The sequence below is a fragment of the Brienomyrus brachyistius genome, chromosome 3, assembly GCF_023856365.1.
Source record: "Brienomyrus brachyistius isolate T26 chromosome 3, BBRACH_0.4, whole genome shotgun sequence".
Classification (NCBI taxonomy): Eukaryota; Metazoa; Chordata; class Actinopteri; order Osteoglossiformes; family Mormyridae; genus Brienomyrus; species Brienomyrus brachyistius.
Window position 1 is genome coordinate 24378867 of NC_064535.1, and position 24839 is coordinate 24403705.

The following is a 24839-nucleotide window of genomic DNA, read 5'->3' on the forward strand; positions in this document are numbered from 1 at the left end:
ACACACACACAGGTTTGCAACTATATCTTTGTGGGGACTCTCCTTTTATTTCTATGGGGAAAACTCACTCCCCTACCCAGTCCTAACCTTAACCATAAGCAGCCAAACAAAATACAAGACTTTTGGCATTGTTCGTTTTTTGATTGCATTCACAGATCTTTGCGTGGACCTGAAAAATGGTCCCCACAACATAAAAAGTAACAGGTTTTTATTACACTGTGATCATTTGGTCCCCACGATGTAATATAAATCAACAAACATGCAGTCATACCCTAACAGCAATTTTGCAACACCATTTAGCCTTAACTGCATGTCTTTGGCCAGCAGCTGGAAACTCAGTTAACAAGTGGAGAACATGCAAACTCCACACAAAGAGCAGAAGTGGGATTCCACCTCCAACCCTAGAGGTATAAGCCATGATGTTGGACTGATTATTATAAAATTATTAACAGACTAAACAAAAGAAACAACACTGGAAGTTAGTATTTGATACATTGAAGTTTAATAATTTAATAGAGGCACTCTAGAGAGGAAAATTCCAGCTAACGATAAATGTTTGCGTTCATGACCTCCGCTTAGGTGCTGAACCAACGGGAGAGCAGCGTGAAAGACAGTGTGATGTAAACTCCCCACGATGCTCACTGCAGGCTGCTCCTCTTCACTGCAGGCTGCTCCTCTTCACTGCAGCCCATCTGGACTCAACATGAATGCTGTGAAAAGGGCGCCGTCAGCTTTTTCCACATATTTCCACTTTCTCAATCAGCATTTCTCCCCTATAGGCAGTGCCCCCCCAGGGATAATCCTGATGCCACAGGGTGAGGGAAAAGGTCATAAAGGCTTTAATTAACCAATTTCAAAGTTCACAAGTCGCTTAAAGTACCTATGTAATAAAACAAATAATGTCAACTGCACTTTGAATAAAACAAAAGTAAAAGATGAAATTACTTTGAAAATATCCATGAAACATTTTTTAAATCGTTTAGGGGAATGACTAAGTTTTGGGTGTGGGGGGGGGGGGGGGCGGTCTTTTCCTGTATCCTCAGTCAGGTGCCATCAGACACAATCCAGCCACAACAACTGGGCACACATACAGGTCTCCCCTGGCCCCTCCCTCTCCGTCAGCGCCCTCCTACACGCTTCATAGATGGACCGGATGCCACTGCAAATAAACCACAGGCTGCAGAAGGAAGGAAAACACCCACAAAAGGAGTGGAATTTTTACTGCGCTTGGTCAGAGGAGCCACAACGCAAAAGAGGCAGACCAAAAAGAGCACAAAAGCACAAAAAACATGTTATATTACAGGGAGATGAACATCTCAGAACATCAAGCATAAGTGACCTCTGACCTTTACCCCCCTCCCTCAAAACAAGGCCCTACAGATAAATACTTGAAAGGTTGTTACAAAATCACTCACACACACACACATAAACATGCATGTGTCGGTTTGCATAAGCAGCAGACTGTCGCTCTTTTCCTCCGCAATCAAGGCACTGACTTGAGTTAAAGCTTTGATTTAAACACAGAGGCCTTCTGATTTAAACAATCCGCTATTACATAATCACAGAGGTTATACAAGCTAATACAATTACGTAACTCAAGAGGAAGGAGCTTGTTTCGGGCCGAGAGAGCTTTTGTGGATGTGCAGGTGACCAGAAATGGGCAGTATTTCGATGAAATGCATTTAAAATATGTATTTAATAACTTTTTAGCATTTTCTAAATTGTTTTTCACCGGATAGGAAAAAAAATCTGATAGTACTTTGACAAATTGTATTTCATGTATTTAAAATAATTTAATATGTCATTTTTTTTTAGTATTTTAAGAACTTTCCTCACCTGGCTTTCAGACTTAAAAATGGCCACTTTTAAAACCGGTGCAATTCTCAAGCTTTGACGGTTGGGTCCGCAGACTTTGCACAGTATGTCAATGGCTTACTGTGGCTGAAGGTTCGGGAAAGTGGGAGGAGCCTCCAACAGCCAATCAGATTTCAAATCATTTAAATTTTAATTTATATATCTATAGCTGTTCATAAACTTCCCTTTCAAGTTTAAAATGTCATTTTATTTATTCATTTTCTGTTACTTCAACGGACCCAGGGCCGGTCAATCCTATAGGCGACATAGACATCTACCTAGGGCACCAACTTCTAACAGACTAACCAGCTAATTTCACTTTGCCTCGGATGGGGGGGTGCTGCTGGTGATTCTTGCCTAGGGTGTCACATCGGCAAGGACCAATACTGATGTATCCTGTCTTGCTGGGCCGAGCTCGCTCATTGTCAACTTCATCTTCCCAAGACCAGTAATCCCAGGAAAGAACCTGCTTTGGTGATTGCCGCAAATTGCCTTAAGTTAAAGTGTGTAGCACCATATACTATCAGATGCTACTCACTGAATGTCATTATTGGACAGAAAAATAGAGTGATTTGCAAACAGCAGTCCTGTTACTTAGAACATGTGAATCAACTTACTAGTCTGCTTGTTGGAATCAAAATACTTTTTGATGTATTTGTGTCCATCTCTGCAAGTGACCTGACCCTGGTTCTGAAACCCACAAGGGCTTCTTCTGAGGAACAGGAGACTGGGCCTCCATGAGATGTCCATAAAAATAGTGAATCACACAGAAAGCTGATGCAGGAACAGTGGAGCCACAAAATAACTGCTGAAAATTTCAGCTTGGCTTAATGGTTAATGACACCAAAGAGGTCTCACATAAGGCAGCAAGATCCTGGTTACCATAAAATGTCAACAGGCTAAAAAAAAAAAAAAAAAAAAAAAAAAAGTGTTTTAGGGTCCAAAGCTAGATGCTCCTTTACTGCTCCAAAGTAGGGCTCTCCATCATTCATTAACACATTTGAAAAAGCAGCAATTAACTGATTGTTGAAACTCTACTCTTAGGAAACCTGGTAGTCAACAATGTGGGAGTGGATATGCATTATATCAGGTTGCACAAGGTTGGGGGGGTCACTTAGGTAAAAAGAGCAGCAGATGATCAGATAATACCTTAAAACCTCATTACAGCAGCCGCGCAGGGACTGTGTGACTACACTGTTCATCCTGATCAGCATTCGCAAACAAGCCACATCTGTTCCTAGTGGCCACATGGCAAAAATGTCCAAAGGTTACCCGAGAGTTTCACAAACACCATAAAGCTGTGCTCACACTCCTGGCTGCATCCTCTGGTAGGCCTGGAGACCCTCTCATTTTGAGACATTGTGCTGCCCAGCTTAAAATCATCACTAGCATAGTGACATCATCACTAGCATCAAAAAGGGGGCTATAGAACCCATCAACAAAAATCAACCAAAATGACATGTCACAGAGCTTGGACATCTCTGGGCCATTTAAACAAGAATGGCCTGGGTTTTATTAATGACCGAAAGTGCAAACACTCCTCCAAATGGCAAAAAGGAGGCAGCCAGGCTTGTGTCTAAAAATACATGCCAGAGAGAGCAGCTCACTGGCAAAAACCCGACGCTGCTCTGTACAGAGTCTGTGTGGGTGTCACTAAAATGCGGCTACTGGATCACACCTGTCCAGTGGAAACCTTCTGTGACTGTTTCACCACATGCAACAGGCAGCTCCCACATAGAACATATCCATGACGTGTGGTTGAAATGACCAGAAGCAGTCGAATCGCATGGCCCCTGGTGCAGAAGTGAGGCAGAAAGCAGATTTAACTACTGCATCATTTACCTGCGCTGGTCCCAGACGCATCCTTGGAGAAGTACATCTGAACTCAAAAATCTAAATTTTGATCTACATCAATATCCACTATATTTTTGTCCATTTTCACAGATGCCAATAACCAGGTAACCCTCTGAACCACTTCATGGGGTGGGGTTACCAGACCACATTTGTGCAATGAATGTTGCATCATTTCTTATTCTGCGTAAAACTAAAGATTGATGACTGATCAGGTTTAATAATGAATTAAAAACACGGGCTGTATAAAACTTCTAAAGGGAGTTGCCACCCATCCCACGTTTCACGGGATTGTTCCAAAATGCATCCCCTGTTCAGGAAACTGTGGGGGTACTTTTGCCACATTGAAAGAGGCAATACTACTTCTAAGCAGTGAATGAGCCGACGAAATTCCTCGTCCTCCACTACAGAAAATGGTTGATTATCCAATGTAATCATCTCCATTGTTTTAGTAGCTGTGTCTTTAGTTCTGGGCCGCTGTCTTTGAATATTGATAACGTTTGAATATCAGCCAAGACTGTCACATCAGACCGATGCCAGCATCTTGATTTTTAAAGAATATGGGAGGAAACCAATATGTTAACCAACATATCATGCATCTCTAAGACTAACATTACTTTTTCCATTACTTAACCATTGCTAGTGTCTAAAACGTTTTCGTATAGGCGTGCAATATTGGCCAAGACTGACATATCGGAGTGATACCAATATCTACATTTTTAAGGAATATTGGTTGATACCGATATGTTAATCAATATATCGAGCATCTCTATCTCAACCTCACTTTTTAAAATAAATTTAGGGTCCACAGGGGCATCTGCCAATCACAGAATATAACTGGGACATGATTCAAACACGTCTGTAAACCCTTCCCAACAGACAGTCATTTCCTGTTGTCCCCCCTGAAGCAGAAGGGGGTGGAGGAAGAGAGTAGTGTTTCTTTACAGGTACAGCACACTGAGCACAACCACAATCCGCACAGCTGGGATTGCAGCCTTCCAGTGTGTCACTTTTAACCTAAACCTTCTTCCTGTGCCATTTTAGGCTTCTTTGTGACAAGATGACATCACTTTGAAAACTGAGATCACACATCATCTGAACACAGGCTGTCTTGAGGCATTCTAGCAAGAAATAGATTCCTGGATTGACGATGCTTTGGAAGAATTTTCCCCAGTCCAGCTATGAACAACCCCAGTCCAGCCATAAACAAAATATGTGCATTGCAGTAAGCCTCCCTGACACTAGAGGGAAGCAGCACTGTCCATGGCAGTTTTGTGTTACCCGACAATAGTAAGGAACCCATTGCCGATCCCTAACCCAACCCAATAAGCAACCCATCCAAAATAACTGGATCTTTGTCAGAAATTTTTAAGGTATATTCAATACCGATACCTGGCCTAAGAGAAATTTCCTAGAATTGAGCAAACCTTAATAAAATTCTCTCCTTTGACAACATAAAACATAATCCCATAACCACATCAAAAATACAGTCAGCCCATAAATCCTTGTAGAAAAACTGAAGGACAGATCAGCCAAACCAGTCTCATCGAAACTGCTGCAGCATTCAGGAATATTCAGAGTGAAATTGGCTTCCTCGGTGGTCTGTTTCCCAATTGTACTTCTTGCACTTTTCCCTTCACAACCATTATTTATTGTGTGTAAAATTAAATCAAAAGCAAAGTAAGAGCAAGAGCAGAGCAAGGCCTGGAGAAGACGCATCACTTTGACCCTCTTATAGGGACAGGCGCACGAAGGACACCAGCATGGCCTAAATGGTGTTCTGAGTCAAGCTGATGGTTTGTGTAATTAACCAGATGTGGGGGTGTGGGCGAGGGACTGGAGCAGATCCGAAAAAGCCACCACCAATTAGAGCAGCCGCTGATTAGATAGCTGCTACTTAAGCATTAAGGCAAATCAGCACCATGCTGGCTTTTCTCTTCCAAGCCAGTGGCGGCATTTAAAACAGGGAGGCAGAGCGAAGGCAAATTACACATCATCCCAAAACACCCAAGACTAATCATTAACATCCCACTAGCACTGGTTACTCTCCTTTGGCTGTAAGAAACAACAAAGGCAAACTCATCTCCATCAGCAGAATCTAAAGGTCCGAATCAAGAACCAGGATTGCGGCGAGAAATGTGCCTCATGTTCTCACAATCCTAGCCGGTGAAAGACTAATGCCTGACTGCTTCACAGAGATTAAGCAAGTCATAGAGAGTCTGTAAAGCAGCACCGTGCTTGGGAACAGCAAGGCCAGCATGCATCCTTCCTACTGGCAAGGAGCTCAAGGAGGGGGCTGAATGAAAAGATACATCTTTCTTCTTAACCATAAAGCCCCATCTATATTCACGCCAACGCAAATATTTACAAAGACACAGTGCATTGTTTACAATGAAGGTTCCATGCAAACAAGGTCCTCATCTACAAATCAAGGCTAAGTTCTCACATACTGGCCTACTGAGTCTGCTCCATTAGAATGAGCTTAGATGAGCTCTCTCCACTTTCCCTGTGGTCCATTTCTATGCATACAGATGTGGATTTAACACTAAAGCCAGATCTTGCCAAGTAGATGCTTTTAACTAGTGTCTTAGATTTATATAAAAATTTTGGATATTAGCACTCATGAAATTCCTTAGCACCCTGTTCACAGGTACAACACCCATAAGGCCCTTCCAGAACTCAAACCTGAGATCTGCTGGTCACTGATCCACTTCCAGAACACTAACACTAGCTGCTGATGCTACACGTTAGGCTGCAGATCCGCACTCCCCGAACGCAGAGCGAGGCGGGGATCTCCAGTCAGCTGGCACTTTTCTTGAGACAGGTGGCTGGACCCACCCACCCCGTTGTGGTTGACATGCTCCTCCACTGTGCTTTGCTGGGAGCCTGCCAACCAATCAACCTCACAGCGACAGCACAGCTCCAGTCCTGACATGCGTACACATATACCGATACACTCCCACCTATGAAACGCCTCAGGGAAAATGCGTGCCTGTAAATGTTTCTAGACAATAACTAGGAAACACCATGAAAAGCACAGCAGCGCAACCTATACCAGCAAGAAAATCATCTGAATAGCAGAAATAGAGCAAGGTCGAGATGGCCTTTTTCAGTAGATCCCACACTTTCAACAGAAGAGCGGAGAAAATCACTTCAAACTTCCAAGCAAAATATCTTGCACTGCTTCCTTGAACAAAGTCGGATCTATGTGATATTAATTCACATGACCCATGACTTATGGTGAAATAGGCAGCCAGCCACAAATCATCTTAAAGCTTCTGGCCTCCTGCAGTAACAGTATCGTTCCCAAGCGGCCAGCCTAAAGCGACAAAGCAAAAGTCAAGGAAATTCATCAGTCCGACTTCTGGACCAACAAAGTATCACCTTGGTATAAAATGTCCATTTCTCACAAGCAGCTACTCGTACCCTTCACAATAAACAAAAGTAGCATAGCAATGAGGCCATAAGATTATAACAGGATGAAAACCTACATAGCAAAAAATAATTACCATACCCAAGCTGACAGGGCCTTGCTTATTTGCAGGGCCGAAAGCATGCTAAACCGAGCTGGCTGCATCACCATCCTCTGACTGGTTGAAATAAATGGGGACAAGAAAGAACCAGTGATCTGCATCCACATGCACGGATTATGTGAAGGGAAAAGGGACATATTATATATATTAGTAATTATTAGTTCCATCGCACATCGTGATGCATTTATGTATTGCAGGTGCCTTGGAACTTGTGAATATTCAACCTACTTTAAAAAAGTACTTTAGAAAGGCTGAACGGAATGGATTCTTAATGCAAATTTTCGCAATATAATGCTAATCCCGGTACCGTTTCATGCTAACATAACATGGTGATTCTCGGATGTCCTACCGGAAATTAGCACATAGTAAATCACAATGTACACTGTGTGAACGGTAAACAAGTGTGTCTTCGGCTTTCCATTACTGTCGCTCTCCAACCCGGCTACGATGCCAAGCCGACCCTTCTGCGGCGGAAAACCGAAGCGAGCTGGAACCGCGCTACAACAGGTCAGTACCTGTATGCCAATGGAAATGTTCCGTAACTGGTATCCATGCCATTCTCTTACAGAACCCCCTATAGACTACAGTTCACAATCCAGTCTGTGGGTGTGTATGTACATGCAGGTAAAAAAGGACACTTGGCAGCTGCTTCATGATAAGACCCACAGTAGGCTGGGGGCTCCTGCAAAGCCACAGGATCATCCCGGCAGTGAACTCAATCTGTGTGAGGCATAATGTCTTGATTTGAGGGCAAACGTGCTGCAGTGCCATTGAAGAACAAACACATAAAGACACCTGATCACTGAAAGACGCTTGCTGTTCCCGCCCACGACCATATGCCTCCCCAGCTTCCTCCACCCTCCCACCATGACCACCTTCCTAGTTTTTCCAAGAGAGGAGGTCTGTCTCCACCAGCTCACATTAACCAACTGCTGTTCCCCCTATCATAAACAATGTCATATCTGACTGAGGCCAGCATCACTGATGCCATCAAAAGGCATAAGGATCCCACTTGTATTTACAGCCAGATTTTTCACTCCTTCACACATATCTTATATATTTAGAATAGCCAGGGTCAATCCTGTACAAAATGAATTTGTCATAATAGTAATAACAGTGCCCCCAATTTCACGCCCCCCTTGTGATACAAAGCCTTCATCACTTTATGCCTCTGTTCAAGCATGCTTTGTCTCACAAAGGGTTTCATTTTCATAGAAATGTCAAATGATACAATAGGTTGGTTATTCTCACTTCTTCATGGACAGTGATCACCTGTGAACGAACGCAGTGTGAACACAGACAGACATGCACACACAGACAATACAAACACTAACGCACAGGACTCACTGCCGGCTGCCATCTGTCAGGAACTCTGTTTATTCACAGCTGCTGCGGACACAAAGGGTCCGGTTTTGCCAGGGTCGTGGGTCAGTGAGCACTGAGGCCTTATACATGGGACAGCCTCCCTCCCCTCCCCTCCTTCCTGCCCACTAGATACCACAGGAAGTGAGGTGGGCACCCGTTAAAAGGTGGGGGGAATACGACCAAGCTGGCCAAACAGAACAGATGGAATGTGAAGCAGCTGGCGATTACAGAGCTCAGCTCCTGGGCTCCTCTCTTCATGCAGAAGTCGGCAGGTTAGAGTTACGCCAGGCTCCGGTGGGGTGTCTCTCAGTGACGCACTAAAACATTCGGACGGGTCCGATTCGGCAAGGAAGCCATGGAAAAAGCAACAAAATCAGCTGAAGTACAGTATTAACTCTAAAGAACTGTCATGCTGGGGAAAATTGTTTACGAATAAAGTTCTCTTTCTGCCTCACGCCAAAACCACATAAATGATTCAAAGTAAACACAAGAACAATAGGTATAGACTGCAGAGCGCACTGCACAAGACATACGAGTGTCCCTTCCAAATTCCCGCACTAGTCCTGGGCATAAGGACTAACCAGCTTGTGGTAAACGCCACCTAACCGATGCACTTTGCTTCAGCAAGAGAGGATCACGGACTATTATTTCCAAAACATTTCTGGAAAAGGTCTGATATCCTACAAGGGTCACAATTCATTCGAATGCTACCTTTAAACATATCCACTGCTGATTCCAGACAAAACAGAATACAGAGCCTCTTCCCGAATTACTTAAAAAGTACATTTTAAGAGAAAAATCTACTGTACCATGATAAATAAGGTACTCATTGTATTTTTCCCATTTTAAGTTGGGCGGGCAGGTAAGCTGGGAGGCCCCCCACCAATCTAAGCAAAGGGAATGTCCAGCAGTGAAGCTCCATAGCTCATCCCATAGTTCCATAGCTACGGCTCACTTTCAGGAAGCATAACACCTCACCTCCACGCTCTCAAAGGCATCACGTTGGCTTATCTTTACAATAGGCTGTCTCGCTTGATTCTACTTCAAGGAGGCAGCATTGGTGAAGAAAATAGAAGAACACCACCCCATAAGAGCAGGACACCATGATTTGATTGTTGTTTTCTGATTTTGAGTGGGAAAGACAGCTAACAATTACTTCCATATAATTGAGTCATTTCTACAGAGCCGGGCTTACATTCACCCGCATGGCTAATTTACATTCGCATCTGTAATCAGCAGAAGAGGCCCAGGAGAATTTATTGAATTTGTTTGGAAATACATATATGCAGAAGCGAGACAAACAGCACAGCTTCCTGGTCTGGCTTAGCTCCGTGTTTATAAATAAAAGGCACCTAGAGGACCTGCACTCACTGCCAGAGCAAGGGGGGGTTAGTCAAACATCACATCTTGTTTGACTCTGTTAGGAACTCAGGGGGCCTGCGGGCTGCCATGGGTCTAGGCCCCAGTGGTTTCCAAGGTGACATCCTGCCCCTATCGCCCATTTTGGTACAGAAAGAAATGCACACCGTTCCCAGCTACTTTAAAGGCATAAAAACAGAAACCGTCACCCTGCCAAACGGCTCAGAGGTGACACAGAGAACAGATGCATGTCGTCGGGTGAACTGGAGAAAGGTTCTAGGCGCAGAGATCCACAGAAAACAACAACACAAATTCACCAGCCAGCATTCCTTGTCGTACTTGTACACTGTAACGGACATGGTGTTTTCTCCTGAACCGATTGATACATTTCACTACTCAACAGTCCGATGAAACATCTTCAGAAGATCTGTAGGCATGCAAGCAGCCTACATAGTGCTAAATGCAGTCAAATGTGAAATGTGGTTCCAAAATATGTATAACGCATGCAGTGTTTCCCCTAGGTTTACAGCTTTGGGGGGGGGGGGGGGGGGGGCAGACAGACAGACACCGACAGGATTCACGGTGTTCATGTGTTTCTTTTAATGACAGCAGTCAAAAAAATGCAGATATTTTTGTCTGCTTTTCAGGTGATTCACACAATGTATTTTCCGACGATCGCTCTCAGTCCGCTGGGGGGAGTGTGCTCACCTGTGTGCGCGCGCATGTCTATGTGCGCGCATTGGGCCAGAACTCTGCTATGCGCGATACAGAGAGCAGAGGATAATTGTAAACGCGTGACAGCGTGTAGCGATAACAATGACAAGCTGTTGTGTAAATAAGATAGATAACATAAGGCTATTTAGTTTGTTTAATAAAAGGACAACGTATAGACCTGTTCTATAGGAAAGGTAACCTTAAATGACTTCTGTAGTCATCTGGCGCTATATAGAACATAAAATTAAATAAAATGAACTTGACAGGGGGACGGGAAGTGCCATTGAGGGAGGTGGGGCACCCCCTAATATAATGGTAGGGGAAAAACTGGCATGTACAACATTCCAGAAACTAAAGCTGTGCAATATGCCCAAAATCATATATCCTGGTATAAGCCCTCTCATATTCCAATAAAATGTATCACGGTTGCACATCATATTTATGGATTTTTTCTACAGAGTTGCAGTAGGAATTGGACAAAAATCTGCAAATAAAAAGGAGTGAGGTCACAAATGTAACACGATCCAAAAAAGGGGAAGTCATCCACAGTTATACAAAACCATTTTCATTTGTACAAATCAGTCCATATTTTGTGGATATGATTTACACAACACAAAACAAAAATAAATATTTGTGGATAGTGATGCATCTGTGACTTTTTCCTACAGATCAGCTGTGGGAAAAGGAGCCCCTAAGAGATCTGGGTGGGAGAATATTTTTTTTTTTTATATTGAGTATCATCGCAGTATAAACTATAAAACATAGAATTAATGGATTAATTAGAATTTCTGGCTGTTATATCTTTCACTGTTTGTAACATTTTTCAGTGTCTGTGTCTGCATTTCATGTTCAATAGTCCAGCTTTCTTAGTCACTGGCAGTGAATGGCTCCAGTGCAATTATTAATAAATACGTATAAAACACATTATATTAAAATTACATGGTGTACATTGTCCCCCCATAGTTTAATGCTTAAAGTGCACTTGCCATCACATTGCAGCAAATAACAAGTAGACAAGTGTAGCGGGATTGCAAAACTATTGCAATTGAACACAAAACTATTTCAAAAAAGAGGAGAGAAGTCACAAATGTAACACGATCCACAAATAGACAGAATATGAACCGCAAAAGTACAAAGCACGTTTCACATGTAAAAATTGAAAATTGCTCTCCATTTTTGTGGATATGATTTTACACAACACAAATAAACAAATACACATCTGAGGATAGTTAAATATTTGTGGATCATGGTCCATATTCGTGGATTGTCTTCTGTGGATCACAAATAATAAAGTCCAATAAAAACCACCGTACAAGAGCCACATCCTAGGTGGTGGCGTGTAACCTTGCAAAAATGTCATACAAATGATGAAAAAAACATTGCCATATAAAGTGTATTTTGCAACACCACAAAATAAACGATAGAACATAATATGAAACGACAGACATTTTTATTTCGTAGCCCGATATATCACTATATCGCGCAGCCCTACCAGAAACATAGGTCCTGCCCATTCAGCTAGAATAAAAGGGATTATTGCCTGTCAATAGAGTCAGCACAGGATATCGGGCTGTGAATATCCCTGTGAGAAGAAAAGTCCAACAACTGACTTTCACAAAGTTGGATTTTAGGTATGCTCACAAAGTGAAGAGCCTACCCGTCTGGCTGTCACACCGTAGGGGCAGCAGTGAATGGAGATGAGTTAACTATTAGTTACAGCTACACCAGAACCGGAGAGACTGTACAAAAATAAGAATGCAAATTCTTTCCTTAGGTCAACCATCACAGGGCTACGAACAGAGAGCCAAGCCACCACTGGACATGTTTCCCATCCTCCAAGCGCTGTTACCTGCACACTGATGGATGTTAATATTAACGTGTGCAAACGTGCACAAGCACACACGAGGCATAATGCTGCGAGACCTCACACAACTCATTCCAACTGCGTCAACACGACACGGCAGGAGCAGAGTGGAGGCCAGGTTCCCTGCAGCACACAGGGAGAGTGAGAGTGCATCCTCCAGTGCGTCAATCAGCCCGCCTGCCTGCCCGCCCCCACCCAGCCACCCACCCAAATGAAATTCCGGGCAGGGCACAACCAGGCAGTGACTCATTCACCCTTTACTGTTCCCACTGAAGCAGCCAGCCCTGTAAACGGGCTCATAAAGATGGCACGCTCTTCCAAGAAGCCATCAGTCCTTCATACCAATTCAATCACCATCATCATCATCATCACCCTCATCATCTGCTGCAACAACAGAATCAGTATATCTGAACCTTTCACGGATAACGACCAGCAGTCAGCTGATGAACGATGTTCTCAAGTTCCCTCGCACCCTGCTGGCCCCAAGCAGTGACCCCTGATGACCCTGTGTAGGTCTAGCACCATGATGCCCCATCTGGCCGCCTAAATATCCGGTTCACATCAGCGAGGCGCATCTCTCTCTCTCTCTCGCTCTCTCTCTCTCTCTCTATAGACTTCCCACCTCAGAGGAGTCACATGGGGAGGGGAATTCAGGACAGGATGGTAGGGTTCACTAAGAGGAGGAGAAACAAACCGGAGCCACCTGCATCAAACCAGGCAGCTGGTTATAATAGGTGCCCCTCAAATGCAAAGTCATATACATATAAATCGGGCTTTGCTGTTCCTGCACACATTAATAAATAACCACCACTCAAGATGAAGGTCTTGGTGGGGGAGGGTAAGGGGTTAAAAACTGGCGTTTTATATGAAGAGCAGCCCATGTCATTAATAACATAACATGCTACAGCCATCACCACCCAGTAGGAGAGAAAGAACCTACAGACCCTAAAGGCCAACATAAGGAGGTAATGCTAAGACCATCTGGCACCGGCCAGCACTTCAGCACATAGGTAGGTCCGTCTCTAAGTTCTAAGTTCGCCTGAATGGAGCCGTCCGGCGGTGCGCGTCCACACCAAACACCAAGCATCTGTGAGGCACCCTCCTAATCCCAGCACTGGCATGGCCTGCACAGAAAACGCTAATATTCTCTCGATAAAGACACCATAAACATAATGATTCTCACTCATCATCATATCATTATAAAGGAATGGAAATGTGGATGTGAAAAGCAGCATTATCCTAAACTAACCCAAACTCTACACAACACAACAGAGGGAGAAACCTGTCAAATCAGCTTTAAGCACGCTGAGCATTTTGGTCAACGTGCTTAAAAACGTCTCATCTTTTGCTGAAACAGAGCACAGATTCACAAAGCAGCCACTGTATGATGCTCACGAGGCGGCTCCACGATTTCGTAACACCTTTTAACGGCGACCCTATCATGTGCCATATCTGGAGCAACCAGACAAATGGCTCTTTTAATCTGAGAGCATCAGTCTACAGTGAATCAAGGCCCTTGATGGCTATGGCAGCCACTAATGGTGTAGTTTAAACATTATCATCATGGCAGGAGAAATGGACAGTACTGCAAGGTCGGTAGATTCTGTGCTCTTATGGTTTAAAAAGATCCATCAAACTGTTTCCCTGAAAATGCAAAAAACAAACTGCCAAGTCACACCTCTCCACGCTGTCCATGTCCCCCACCCCAACCTGCGTCTCTCACCTGGGTTTCCTCCTGAATCACTCTGTACTGTTCCTTCCACACAGCCATCTTCGAGACCTCGTCCTTGCGCAGGGAACGCTCTTTCTTCAGCTCGGGGCTCCAGAAGGTCTTGATGGAGTTCATGGAGGAGCTTAGCTTGCTCTCCTTCATGTCCACCTCCTTGCGTAGCAGCTCGTTCTCCCGCAGGACCTCCTTGAGCTGCGCCTGCAGGTCCATGATGGTATTGTCCCGCGCCTGGCGCAGCGAATGAGGCACCGTGGATGCCAGGCCCGAGGGCATGTGGTGGTCCCCGAATGCAATGGCGTCGCTAGGACCGGCGCTGGGCGGTGCTGCCGTGGCGATGTTGGGGCTGCTGCCCATGACCGCTCCACGGACTCCGTAGGGGAGCCGACCGCCGGAGCGACCCAGCGTCATGGTGCTTTTGGGTTGGTCAGGAGGTGCCACTACAACCTCGTTGTCACTAAGGTACATGGGGCCCGAGGCAGCATATGCTGCATTCAGCGACTGAATGTTCTCCATAGAGAGCGTCTTGCCTCCAGAGCCTCCCGCGCCCCCACCGCTGCCACCGGTGCTGTTGGTGCGCCTGTGCCCCAGACGGGGTGAGCGAGGCAGCCGTGGAGAACGCCCAGGGCTCTGGTTGTTGCCCTCCATCTTGCCCACGGAGCGGGCACTGCCATACATGATGCCGAGTTAGACCAACACCTCTCACACACAAAAGAACCAAGACCAAATCCCTGCAAAGAAACACTTTTGGCCTTTAAACTGATTTTTTTTATTATACTGTCTGAGACTGAATGACAAAAAAAACTTAAAAAGCAAAAGAAAGAGAGCAATTATTTCCTTAAATTTTTCATGTGCTGAGAGGACCTTCTTTGGTGAAGCAGTACTTCTTCTGATGTAAGTCTAGGAGCTTGGATCTGTGCTGAAAAGCCGCGTCAATTACAGGGTTCAGTCACTCCATCGCTCCCAAATGTGGAACAGCACAACCAACCTACAGAGAAGGAAAGAACAAAAACAAAATAAGAGTGGAAGAAAGCTACGCTCAAACACCTGCCAACAGACAACTTCGTAAACAGGCATCCCCACTTTATATGGTGGCCCAGCTGGTGGGTTATAAACTGACAGTTTGATCAGAGTCCAAAGAGCCCCCCTCCCCCGCTTTGCAGGAATTCTACCCCTCCTTGTTGTCTAAGAGAGCCACCAATGCAGTAATAGGTTCTGTCACTACACCGTGCATTCGCCTTTTTCAGAAGTCAGAGCGTCACTTAAAATGCTAGAAGACGAATAACCCCCCCCCCCCCCCCCAGCCTGACAGCCACCGAGGTGGTTCTGCTGTCCTGGGCACTCAGCATTCGCCCCCCCCCCCCCATCATGTCGAAGCTAATCGGAGCGAGCAGGCAGGGAGCACCACAGGGTTCTACTTGGATTCATCCCACACAACCACAGAGAGGCCACACACATACAAAAACACCCCTGACACGACTCTGAAAACATACACGCACCCGCACACAGAGATATGCCACCCAATACTGGCAAACTCCACACAGACTTACCTCAAACCTGGGATCCTGACAAAACCCCTGCAACCAACCCCCGCCCCAAAGACGACACATGGTCCACACACGCAGTAACAGAGTAGAGAGGAAGGATAAGGCCATGCGTCCAGCCAAAGACGTTCCCAAGGAGGGTGTACATGGATGGCTACTCAACACCCCGTTACATAATGACCTGCTCGGCTGACTTACTTCCACCCAGCAGATGATTCTCTATATGCATACACTCACTCATTCCTTTAGTTAAGTTCCCCATCGCTTCCCGACTCACTCACTCTTTCTTTCCCTCAGGCTGCTTCCCTTTTCGCTCACTTTCCCTTTCATTTACTCATATGCCTAATCGCACTCTGTTTTTCTGAACTCACCTGGCCCTAGCCCTCATCCACCACAGTTATAAATCGGCTGTCACACTTCTGTGCTGTGAGAGACAGACCTAGAGCACACGGCCTATCCTCCAGATTAAAGGGTGGTGAGGACGTGACCACCAGCGGCACACAGATCTAGATGTTGCACTGGAGGAGGTTGCGGATTAGGGAGCAGATTGACGACGAGGGTTTCCCATTACACTTTTAGAGACACCCACCCAAACAAAATTACATAAACAGGCAATGACAAACGTGTGGGTGTTTACCGCTAAAGGCTTGCATCTCCTAATATCACTATTAACACATTTCCTACAGGTTTTTCTCTTTTTATCCTGCACGACATGATAATCCACATTATTCGTAGCAAGCCACAGTGCCTAGGAGTAGAAATAGCATAGAAAGAATTCACAGGACACCCTGAGCTGCAGCAGATGCCGGGTAAATATATTTTGCAGAATTTTTGTATGTAAAACACGCAAGTTTAAATATAGCAGTCGTGTCAAACTGACCTCGAAATGACCCAGCCCTGGTTTAATAGTTACTTTTCCACTGTAATATAAAACCACCGAAAAACACATGGTCTAACTTGCAGCATGTCTACAATAATAATATTTCATTTGTGAGTACTCTTGCTGGAGTAGTACTGCCATAGTAGTCAACAGTTTCTGCAAACAGCATTACTCTGACAAACACACACACATACATACATCCCCACAAACATCTCATTATAAACAGCACACTGCCACTTTACCGAGAGATCAGCCCAGAAATTCTCCCACAATGCTCTGCAACCGGAAGTAGACTGCGAATTTATTGCACGCTGCGCAAAATCCCACCCTAACTGTGACGCAGTTTCAATGACTGAATGAAAATCCATTGGCAACAAATATGCAGCTTATAGGAGCCACATGTTGTCATCGCTATGGAAATGGGGCTTCCTGTCCTGCACACTAGCCATTATGAAAATCAATACTGCCCTAGCAGTATCTGTGCATTATACAATGCACCTGGTATCTAATAACAGCCGGACGCTGCCTGGCTATTTATATAAACAAATTTAGACTTGAGTATCTGAGGACACCATGAAACTAAAGTAGTAAATGAGCTTTCACTGACACACCACTACTACAGACCCAATATAAAGATGAAGGCATCACTAACATGCAACAAGCAGCAGGTCCAGCAGGCCTCTGCAGGCAGACAAGGACTACAGGCCACCGATACACACTAATCATCTCAGTTTAATGATGCCCGGCCACGGCTGCAAACCGAGCCTCACTGTCTGCATCACCACCACCGCAAGATGTCCCCACAGGAACTGCAGGGACTGCCAGCCCCCCAGTACTGAAACCAATATGGGGGAAGTCAGGACAGAGAAATGAAGCTCGCAGAAAATGGCAGGGAGGACTTCAGTGAGAAACAATTAAGATTGCAGTCTGAGCATTTAAAGTATGAATCCACTAACACGCAAATAAGCTCATCAGCTTGCGCTTTGCCGATTGATATGGAAGTCAAAGTACAAGATTAGCTCTTTATTCCAGTGCGTTTATTCAAAAACGAACCCCGAGTTGGCGTTCTGGTGAAAACCTAAAAAGGCATTAAAGTCGAACACCCCAGTAGACCGTCCCCAGTGATACTGCAGCTCTCTGGATTGTGTTCAACATGAACAGGCTACCAGAAGTTCAGGCAAGCAGTGAACTGAGGGCAGAGCACTCCAGTATTTGCAGAAATTTTACAAATATATAGAATGCCTGAGATGCTCCATGGACGGTTTTCATAACCAAAGCTTTTTGGAGAACAGAACTAAGTCACGCTACTTTTTATTGATTTACTGCTTATTCGTATATGCTCTGTTTTTTTCCCCCAAATACACACTTAATGACCAGATAAATTGCTTTAAAAATTTTATATCTTTAACTGATCCGATTAAACTATTTTTTGGCACCTATATCTTTGGCACTGTACTGTATAATGCAGGTGTTTGAAAGGGAATCCATAGTTTCACCATTAAAGAGTGTACTGATTTTAAAGATGAGGGACACTGCTCATCAAGGTTCTCTCTTGGTTCACAGTTCCCCTAATTTTCAGTGAGCGATTACCTAATCATAGGTCTGTTCTTCTGCACAACATCCATGTAAGCAGTGAAGACTAACACAAACCACTTCAACCAGCCTGCGGTATAATTTGCTTGAAAAACTCCAGTCACCTAGGTGCCTATTAAACAAAGCAATTTCAGTCTCAAAATATCTGATTCTTAATTCGAGACACTATATTTGTGCAATACTGAATGCACGCTTGTGACTATAATAAGGCATAAGAACAACCAAGAACCTTGACCTACACTCAACACTTCCCCAGGTACCCCAGACTGTTTGGGATGTACTTTTACTGCCCTTCTGTCACCAGGGAAAAGGCACAGGGTGACATCTTTCTTTATATGCTTTAAAAGACTTCGCCTCACATGACATGCTTTAACAACAAACCCACTGCTTGCATATTACTTAAAAAAATGAGTAAAGGTAAAAGAATCCATCTGACATTCTAAACATGATTACCAATTAATAAAAGCCAGTAAAAATCAATCCACCTGTACGGACGCCCATCTAAAACTATTCACCTTATTTAAAAAAAAAAATTAAGCCTCTAATTAGTAGAGCACACTGGTGCAGAACTATCACACCATACATTCCACTCAGCAAAGGCACATTAAAAAAACAGTCATACCGCTTAAATATCTTCCATGTGTAGGTAGGAAATTGTAACAGATGTATATGATTGCAGGATCATCACTCAGGAGTACAATCTGCCTGCAGCCATTTTCCCTGGCAATGCTCCTTGTTTAGTGAGAGTGCATATATTGATTCTGTTGAAGTGAACCATACCCCACTGCTAGAAGGTTCCAGAGGCCAGGCGGAACCCAGCAGGGCCTATAAGTTTCCTTCTCCTCAAAGCACAAACTGAACACGGCACGTCTAACACACACAATGCTGAGAAACCCTCTCCAGATACTATAATTCCTCTAAGAAAATGTTTTTTTTTAAAAAAAGCCCATTGCAGCATTCCAATGGCACACCCACACTCAAACCATGCAAACTGGAAGCACTCGTGTCAAAACCCGGCTTTCAATAACTCTTGTATTGCCCATCTTCCCTGTGATCTTTCGCACATCATTCGCTCACAGCCAGTGGATTAAAAACCTGTTGCCATCTAAACTAGTGCAAGTATAAATAACACCAGGTTATAGTCAGTTGCTATGACCAGAACTTCATAAAGGCAGAATGGGGGGGGGGGGGACATAAAAACATTAGTGACAAATTTAAATCCCATCTCAGGCTGATCTGATGATACACAGTAATGAAGAAAATTGCATGGTGGTGTCTTTGTATAAACGTTCTGTGCAAGTCCTACAAATAAGACATTTCAGTTTCACAGCTTCCATTTCTGTCATTAAAGCACATTTAATAACGTCGTGGTTCAGGAGCAGGAGAGGGTCACAGACTACATAACCATTTACCCGCAGAGCTGGTACACACTGATCTCTGTTCTGCTTTCCTGGGTGGCTATAAAGTCAACCCCTTCAGTGGGGCCGCAGTCTTGGAATAGCGGAGTCGGAGAGGTGCCGTCCAGGCTGCTGCTGTAATTCCAGCCCATTAAACCAGGACAAAATGCACCCCGGAAACAAAAAAAGACTTCCACTGCCACAGCCGAAAAAAGAACAACTTAATTAATGATATGACTGAATTATCAGGACATTCTTAAACTTTAGGATAGGGAAATAGTCCAATCGAGAGGTCCAGCAAAGTCAGCAAATTCCCTTGCCACTTCAAAGTATATAACTTGTCACGTACACTAATATTGGATTGCTATCTGTATGTACATACCTGCATGCGAGTACTATACACTGACTCAATCACAAGCTGAAACAATAGGGTCAGCAAAATATGTCGAGATCACTTGAAACCTAACCTCGCTTGAATTGTTCTGCAGTGAGGCACCATGGTGGAGGGACTAGGTTGCTCCAGGTTTTGCATTGTGTATTTTTATTCTCCTGACACTGAACGATTTTGTTGTCGCAACAATTTCCCCACAGTATTCCAGGAAGCTGATGATCCCATCGCTGCTCCTCGGAAAGCCCATCTGAAGCAATCGCTTCGTCATCGCAAGCTGCCACTTCTTTCAGCATGACCTCCTAAAACACTGCGATGAAGACTACATGAACGAACCTGTCCCGCCGGTCATTAAGGAACAGCTCTGATTGCAAACAAGCCTGTCATTTGACAAGTGTCAGTCAAGTGTGAACTAGGTTCCCAGGCCTAGTGCTAATTTATGACACGCAAGTCATGTTTAGAGGTCATTGTTTTTTTTTATCATTACGTAGCCTATAGGCACATTTCCATATCAAGAAACCAAGTGAGAAATTGTTATATAGTAAAATGAGGAATGCAGGTGTATCAGTGTACAATTGTCTACAATGAGAAGTGGGTGATGGTGGGAAAAAGTAAAAGTGGAGGGCGGGGAAGTTACATTCCAAAAGATGTTTCCCACATTCCATTGTTGCAACAAGTATTCTAACATTAGCATCATAAATGACAGGCAGGGCAGAAATAACCAGGGTCTCTGCTGGCAGGCTGTGCTAATGATAGGTGGGAGTGTGCATGCACGCACACACACACACACACACACACACACACACACACACACACACACACTTACGTATGCAACACGCAAGCTGAAAAAAAAAAAATCACATTCCCCCTATTCATTTCATGTTGTGTTCCAAGGTGATGGAACAGTCCGCTCATATTGATACCTTGTTTTCTATCTTCTTTTCTTTTTTTTAACTGTTGAAAGAGTGCCCAGATGGATGTACTGAAAGGATCCTGTAAATAGCAACTCAAAGAACTATATCCAGGTACTGTCAGAGGACACTTAGGTATGTAAAAGCTGGGGTAGAAGCAGTGTATGATCATTCAGCCTGGCTGTCTGCCACTCTAAGGGAAACATCTGAACTGTTTCTAGAACTCCACCGTTGAAAACTGACTGAAAAGGCCACATATGGAGATAAAGTGGGGTAGTCCAGCCTATACTGTGTGAAAAGTGGAATCACAAAACATCAATCCACTGACTGGCCTAAATGGACCAGCCCAGGGTCACTAGTACAGCTTAGTTTTCCACAAAAATCCCAACAACTAAAATCCAATGCATAAACATTTGCTAATCTGAAGAGTCCACTAGTCTCTGTCTGCCTGCTTGCATTTTGTTCATATATTTGGGAGAGAGTGATTTCATGATGGAGCATCTTCTGGAGATGGCCAGAAGCACGGGACTCCTTGTTAAACCGCACAGCCCTGAAGCTCATTGTGATTTGCCCTACTTTCGGATTTTTAATATTTTTCCTACACTCATACGCAGGAGACGGATTTAAGAAAAGACAAAAACCTGCTAGTTTACTCTCCCTCTCTAAACACAGACCCCTGAGGCCGCGGCCATGTCATGGTCTGAGGCCTCAGGAGCTGATTGGGGGTTGCCCGAGGACTGAAACATGCTTCTGGTAGGCTTTAAAGGAAGGTCAGTCCTGCCCCCCCCCCCCCCAAAAAAAAAAAAAAAAAAAAACACACACTCAACTCTCAGACAGGTGAGAAAACCATGAGGCAGAGTTAGAAACATCAATTCCTTCTGCAGTATTGAGCATTCCCACCTTGCCTCTTCATAAGGCAGGTTGGACACCAGGTGTTCCAAAGCATTTCTGGGTGGGGTTAGAAGCCGGCAGATAGAAAATGATGCACCACCCCCCAACCCCCAGGAAAACTTTACTGCCACTCAGCACCAATGATATCAACCTTATAGTATACAGGTTGACACCGGTTCATAACTCCTTGTTTGTTATTTATATTCATTTGTTCATCATTCTTTAATATAGATCTCAATCCTTCTTACAGGAAAAGCAGAACCAGCATTCAACCCAGAAATATACTTTTGTCTGAGGAAATACAGTTATTTCCAACACTTAAAATGTTTCACGGATGCAGGAAACAAAACCAAGTGAAGGTTTCTATTAAACATACGGGGATTATGAAAAATAAACATATTCATTTTTAACAGGTTTGGTACACAGTTGTCTAACAGGAGCTAAACAAAATAAATTTTAAACGTGTAGGGCATTTATATATTTATTTGACATTTACCTGATGCTTTTATCCAAAGTGACAAACAACAGAGACGTTACAATTCGTGAGAGTTCCTTGGGATTTGAACCCATAACCGTCACTTTGTTAAAACTATGCTATACTTGGTGAGCCATAGGAGATTTTACAACCATGACGTGCAATCTCAATGTGCCCCTAAAACATGGAGGTGGCGACAATGCCCTCACTCCTATTAGCAAGACGGAACAAGAGTAGCACACCAAGAAGAACAGACCTAACTGACAGGTCTGCCGTCACACCACAACTCTCAGAAGCCTATCAAATCAGACGAGGTGCAGAGTAGTGACTTCATTTCAGTGTAGAGAGGCTGGATCTGGGTGGACATCTCACGAGGGTTAAAACCCCTGAGGATCCTCCTCGTGTTCAAGCATGACTTGACTTGTTTTGCTCAAGAATAACGTCGCTTGGCTTCTGCATGTAAAAGAAACTGCTGCTACCTTTGAAAAGCACTGCAACCAGACCAGAAGCCAGAGAATGCTTTTCCCTACATGAGGACCTCAGTGGAGCAGATACACAACTGACAAACCCACATGCCTTGCGACCGTCCAACAGCACGATTACTTATGCTTTCATTCTCTCATTCCTTCGATTTTAACAACAATGCTGTCACGCGCACAGAAAACATACTGATCCGGATCAATAAACATCCTGATCAAATTTCTATTTAAACTGCTTGTGAGAAGTTTGCAGTCATAGATGTTGTGGCATGCTCGCAGCTAGTGAAACAGGCTATTTCACAGTAGCAGTATTTTACGTAACAATAAACCCGTATTTCTTCTAAATCTGATCAGAAACATAATTAACCTTTTTAAATGTATTAAGTTTTTAAATGATTATGATATGATGATATTTAACAGTGTTTTGAAATGTTAAAATGTTTCAAAAATCTTCAAAATCAGCAAAACAAAACGCCCTTTTGATCCTATTTTTGACCAAACTAATGCATCCATTGACCAATGTCTCCCAGCTGCAGGCCAAGGTGCGCTGTTCCACGCCCACTGCGTGTATCTGTTACCCTGAGTGCTACGGCCGTGATCCGCCACAGCTTTTTATCGCCCTCGGCGACAACTATCTGACACAAATGCAAAGGCGGATGCAGTCGGACGTCGCGTCTCCGCGAAAGAAAAAATAAACCAGAAGCTCGATCGGCAGGGAAACTTGTGGAGCCGTAAGGATTACAGTTATTTCCACCATGATCCTGGAGGAACTGCAAGCCGAACGGCAGGCAGGGGTGGAGGGGGAAATCCTCAACGCCGTGCAGTCCACCACCCCCCCAATCGCCACCGAAAATTCCACCCATGCCTTTCTATAATAACGTTTAAAATTTCTCCATGGCAATGTGTGTACGCGAATTGGTAATCAAAGAAATCATACTCGTTCATCTCCGATGGGCGGTAACATGCCATCTGGAAGTACTGGGAATAGCGGTGTACACCAGTTACATTTACACCAAAAACTACTACGTTTCAGCGCATATGGAGAGCTATGCTGTGCCGTTCGGAAAAATAAGAGGTCTTAATCTCTGCTCCAAAAAAAAATAAATTACTTCCCATCCCTGATCGTGTTATAAGAGTCTATTCTGAGCTGCTCGTCATGACGAGCTGTGTCCGTCACAGTCGTCCCCCCCACACACACGCCACTACCGATTCGGTTAGCCTAACTATTACCACCTACGTTACGGTCACTTTTGCATTTGACAGGATTTGGTGACTGGCCGAAAGCGTGGCCGGCCATAGGGTAGCCAGCAGCAAGGGCCGGGCGAGCAGGGGTGCCGATCCACGCGACGGGGACGCTGTGCAGCGGCCAAATCGGGCTCACGACCGTCACCCCCGTCCGCCCAGGTTTACGGTCGCCCAGTCTCGACGAAAAGGCGGTCAGGCGGCACCCCTTTAGCCCGCTAAGTAGCTAACGGATTACCTGGTGGAAAACGCCAGTGAAAGGAGACACCCTTCATCGCTCTCGCTCGATACCCCCCCCCTCACCTCTCCCTTTCCCTTCTCCGACATTCAGCACTATGAAGCCCCCCACACACGGCATGATTACGACATCCACTTCTAGCACACAAGGCGTCTTTAAAAGCACCGTTTTCGAGGCAGTTTGAAACGTTAAGCATGCCCGTCTCCCCCTGCCCAACCGGCGGGCTGACTTCTGCTGGAGTACAATGATGAAAATCAGTTTAAAAAGCAGCCGCCTACCTCCTCGCATATCCCGTCCGACCGGTGTGAGTTACCGCCGCCGCGCCGCATCCACCGTCACCAAAGGACCGTTATCTGAGAAAACGTCTCTCAGTAAAATACAACCATTTAGTGTAACAGTCAGCTAGCTATTTCTCCCCTTTCTACCCGCTCTCCCTTCCCCTGCCAGCACTACGAGCAGCTTCCCAAGCCAGGGCGCTCCGGTGACGTAAGGATCACGAAGCGCGTTCACGCCTTTCACCTCCACAGCCACGCAG

The 24839-nt window shown here is 44.6% G+C and overlaps 1 protein-coding gene across 6 annotated transcripts in view; it reads right to left on the bottom strand.

Annotated features, from left to right (window-relative positions):
* The window catches only part of erc1b (ELKS/RAB6-interacting/CAST family member 1b), a 144646-nt gene extending 119807 nt beyond the window's left edge, over positions 1–24839 (bottom strand). For 2 of the 6 annotated variants that reach the window (XM_049007310.1, XM_049007314.1), the window contains exons 1-2: positions 24583–24836; positions 14264–15254 (exon numbers count right to left, since the gene is read on the bottom strand). In XM_049007310.1, coding sequence (XP_048863267.1) covers positions 14264–14944 — 681 coding nt within the window. In that variant the 5' untranslated portion in view covers positions 14945–15254; positions 24583–24836. Of the gene's footprint in view, positions 1–14263; positions 15255–24582 lie in introns of all 6 variants that reach the window. The other 4 variants (XM_049007309.1, XM_049007311.1, XM_049007312.1 and 1 more) reach the window with 4 other exon arrangements.